This window comes from Fulmarus glacialis, unplaced genomic scaffold, assembly GCF_000690835.1.
Source record: "Fulmarus glacialis isolate BGI_N327 unplaced genomic scaffold, ASM69083v1 scaffold23098, whole genome shotgun sequence".
Lineage (NCBI taxonomy): Eukaryota > Metazoa > Chordata > Aves > Procellariiformes > Procellariidae > Fulmarus > Fulmarus glacialis.
The window spans coordinates 3,570-7,711 of NW_009227882.1; the positions used below are offsets into that span (position 1 = coordinate 3,570).

Here is a 4,142-nt window from a genome sequence, read left to right on the forward strand (position 1 = left end):
GAATTAAATGGCCACGAGTTTTCAGAGGCAGCAGAGGTGAGACTTGGTCTTTCCAAAACCACAGAGAGCGGAGGAAAGAGTTTAAAAGGGGAGAAACCCAAAAGCTGTGGGGCTGGAAAAGCTGGGAGTTGTGTGTTAAACAGGATGGGCCAAGGAGAAGGCAACACGCCTAACAGTACTCCAAACCCTTCCCAAAATGAACTTCACAAAGAAAAGAAGCCAAATGGGCTCCCGGTGACCTGCGACATTTGTTCAGCCACTTTCCGGTCCAAGCCTGGCCTGACCAGGCACAAAGCTGTCAAGCACCAGGTAAAGAACAGTGGCGTACCACAGCCCAGCAAGACTCCCAGGTCCACTTTGATTCCTGCAGACAAGACATCGAAAGCAGCCCAAAAGGTACCCAGGAGGAGCCTGAAAACTTCGGTCAAAGATAAAACCTGCAGCTCACAAATGCCGACCACCAACGTTGAACACATCCCCAAGAAAATATGCTCAGACCTGGAGAAAGAGCCCAGCGTGCAGATGCAAGAAGTGGTCAGCAGAGTGCTCAGCGACCTCAGCGTGATCTCCTTCGAGATGTCCCAGGAGCTGCACCACATACGTGTTCTGCAGAGGGAGATGAAGGCAAAGGGACTGCGCTCGGAGACGAGGGGAGCAGGCGAGGCGGCAGCTGGGAAGCTGGACCTGGGACAGCAAGCCAGGAAGGGAGAAAAGGGCAAAAGGAGCCAAAGCAAAAGTCCTGGAGAGGTGAACAGCAATTCTGAAAAGAAGCTAAACAGGAAAGTGAGACGAAGGAAAGCAAAGGTATTTCCCAGCAGAAATGAGCCCGATGGTCCATGTGAGCTGGAGAAGAACACAGGTCCTCCCCCTGCTGTCCTCAGCTCCAGTCTGCCCAGGATCATGGAGGGCTTGCATGAGCCGGGTGGTTGCATCTCCACAGAGGAGCAAAATAGGTCCAACTCAACCCAGCACTCTCAAAAAGCTAAACAGTCCCCTTGTGCAGCTGAGCTTGCAGAGGACCTGGGTGACAGGATGGTGTCTTCAAAGGAGATGGTCAGCAAGGAGTCAGTAACGGACACGGTCGCCTGTGCTGGGGAGGTGGAAGATCCAAATGGAGTGGAAGACACACAGGCTTGCAAAAAATGGGTTAGCAGGTTTGTGAAGCAAGTGGAGAAGGGATTGGGCAAGGTAGGCAAAGAGCAGCATCGTGGTGCTGATAGTGTGGAGATGGATGCTGAGACAGGAGACAGTCCTGCAGCAGGCAGCGGCCCTGAGAACCGGAGCGGTACCACGCAGGGTCCCACGGCTCAGGAGACGTGTGATTCAGACACCACGCAAAAGGCTCCTGGGCAAGGCGCTCTGCAGACCACGCCAGGGACCAGCCCTCCTCCTGCGGAGCCAAAGCGATGGGCGAAGGCAGAGATGCCACTGGGCAGAGAGCACTGCGTGGAGAGCGCGGCCGTCTCGGACCTCCAGAGCTTGTTTGATGATGACTCCACGTTCTCCCAGCTGTTCCCCCGGGATGACCAGTTCATCCGGAGAAAGTGCACACGGGTGTATGGGAAGCGCAGCAAGAAACCCAAGCCCGTCACCGAGGTAGAGCTCCGGCCAGCGGGTGCCATCGACCTCTTCACGATCCGATTAGCTTCTGACCTCAGCGAAACCCGCTCTTTCTGTGTCACCAGAGAGGACCCTTGCGAATATGAAACCATCTCTGTTGATGATGCCTTAATGCTGAACATGTGCCACGGCAGCAAGGCGAAGAGCGGAGATGCTGCTCCCAGCGGATCTAAAAGCATTGCGCCGAGGTCAGACTGCGAGAAGACTGACCAGGGGAAGGAGGAGATTGACCTGGAAGACAACATGCTAACCTTCTTGTGCCAAAACAGCCAAGTGGACAACGTCCCCAGCTTGAACATCTGGGGAAGTCTGGAGAAGGAGGGAGAAAGCCTTTCTGCCGTGGACATGTTTGAGCCTCTGATGGACCTTGAGGATGAGCACTCGCTCAGAGAAGCGAGCTCCGAGCCCCCTGACCTGGCGGAGGAGCCCTACAATGGCAAGGCCAACGAAGATTCAGACTCTCCCGAATTTCATACCATCGACATCGAAATGCTGAACGCAAAGCTGAAAATGAGAGACATGTGCTTCTTCGGCCCTTGCGAAGATCTTCCTGGCCACGGGGAGGACAACGCTGTGAGTTTCAAGCCGAAGCCGGGCCAGCACAGCAAGCACAGAAGTAAGCTAGAAGATGGGAAGCTGGGGAAAAATCGCAGTGAGATAACCATCAAGGCCAAAGACAAGCAGTACAAATGCAAAGTCTGCTTCCAGTGGTTCCTGACGTTAGGGGAGCTGGACTTCCACAAGCTCTCCCATAACCCTTCCCCTCCGCCTACCTGCTACATGTGTGTCCAGCGCAAATTCAGCTCCCGGGAGCAGCTGAGGGACCATCTGAAGGAGAAGCACGCCAAAAACAAAGCCGGTCTGTGGGCCTGCGGGATGTGCCTGAAGGAGATCTCCGACGTCTGGATGTACAACGAGCATCTCCGGGAGCACGCCACCCAGTTCGCTCGCAAGGGGCAAGCGCAGAAGTCCGTGATGGGCCTGCCAGCCTGCTTCGGTGAGGACAATGCCGCTGTCACCCACTTCCTCAACACCATCATGTATCGGAAGCCCGGCAGGTCCTCCCGGCACGCCGACCCCAGCAGCAAGCACGCGGTGAGCAGAGAGAGCAAGAGCCCCAGGGAGCTGCCCCTCGAGCAGGAGGCCAAGGCGATGAAAGACCCCTTGGAAGGCAACATCAAGGCGAAGCCACCTGCACCCAGCTCCTCTAAAGCATCTGCCAGTCCGTCTCCAGAGCACGTGGCAAAAAGCGAAGGCACCCCAAAATCTGTCCCCATGCACCCAGACTGCAAGGATCCTTCCAGGGACTGTCATCACTGTGGCAAACAGTTTCCCAAACCCTTCAAGCTCCAGCGGCACTTAGTCGTGCACAGTTTACAGAAGATTTACTTGTGCCACAAGTGTCCAATGTTCTACCAGGAGACCAAAGAGCTTCGAAACCACCTCAGCCAGGAGCACGGGATAGTAGAGGAGCAGGAGATCAAGCACACCACCCTGTACGCCTGCGAGCTCTGCGCAGACGTCATGCACGTTATCAAGAAGTCTTTCATCTGCAGCATGTGCAACTACACCTTCTCCAAGAAAGAGCAGTACGACCGGCACATGGAGAAGCACCTGGTGGGAAGCAACAAGACTTTCAAATTCAGAGGGGTCACGAGGCCTGGCGTTGCCTCCAGAGAAGGCAGGGAGAAGGCGACGGAGGACGGCTCTCTCCGGGAGGGCATGCCGCCAAGCAAGAAGAGGAAGGTTGCTCACCACGGCAGCTCACTCCCACGCGGCTCACCGCTCCACCTGGACCACACCAGTGACCTTCAGCTGGTAGAGGCTGCAAGCCCCAGCCTGCAGGCTCCCACTGACTCCTTCCCTACAGCACCCAGTGACCCAGGAGCACCTCTGCCCCAACCCTCCGTGAAAACAGAAGACCTGGTGGGTAACTTCTCCGACCTCCTGGCAGAGATGGAAAAATCCCAGTTTGACACACTGCCTCCACCACCCTGCCTCTCCCCATCTTTGCCGCAGGCTGCGGCGAGCAGTCCGGAGCTCGGCCATATCGCTGCCCTGTCTATCGAGGAGCTGGAGAAAGGAGCGTTTGATGGGAAACCACTTCCTTTCTTGGACTCGCCCGAGTTTACCATTGAGCTTGCTGGGTTGGCTTGTAACCAGGCCACAGACCAAAAGCTCTCTCCTCCACACCTGACCGAGAAACGTGGCTACGCCGATGCCCATAAAAGAACAAGCGTAGGCAACAAAGACGAATATATAGCGGGTGTCCTGGAAAATCCCAGTGCAGCCACCGACGCCGTGGATGGGATCCCATTTCTCCAGCTTGCCAAGAAAGTCTCAGAGCTTCCTTCCCCGCAGGCAGAGGCTCCACCGGCCAAGGAGACCCACAGGTGGGGCAACCCTGGTGCCAGCGACACCTCTTCTTGGGAAGATGCATCTAAGACCACATCTCCAGAGGCTGCCCACCACCCCCTGCCCCTGAAGACGGCATCGCCCACGCTGAACAGGGCTGCCAAAGA

General features: G+C 56.3%; 1 protein-coding gene across 1 annotated transcript in view; it reads left to right on the plus strand.

The window, feature by feature from the left end:
• Positions 1–4,134, plus strand: part of LOC104080797 (zinc finger protein 469-like) — a gene marked incomplete at its 3' end in the record, with an annotated part of 7,697 nt that extends 3,563 nt beyond the window's left edge. Inside the window, exon 4 of the mRNA XM_009583309.1 lies at positions 7–4,134. Coding sequence (XP_009581604.1) covers positions 7–4,134 — 4,128 coding nt within the window. The remainder of the gene's footprint in view (positions 1–6) is intronic.
• Between the last annotated feature and the right edge of the window lie 8 nt (positions 4,135–4,142).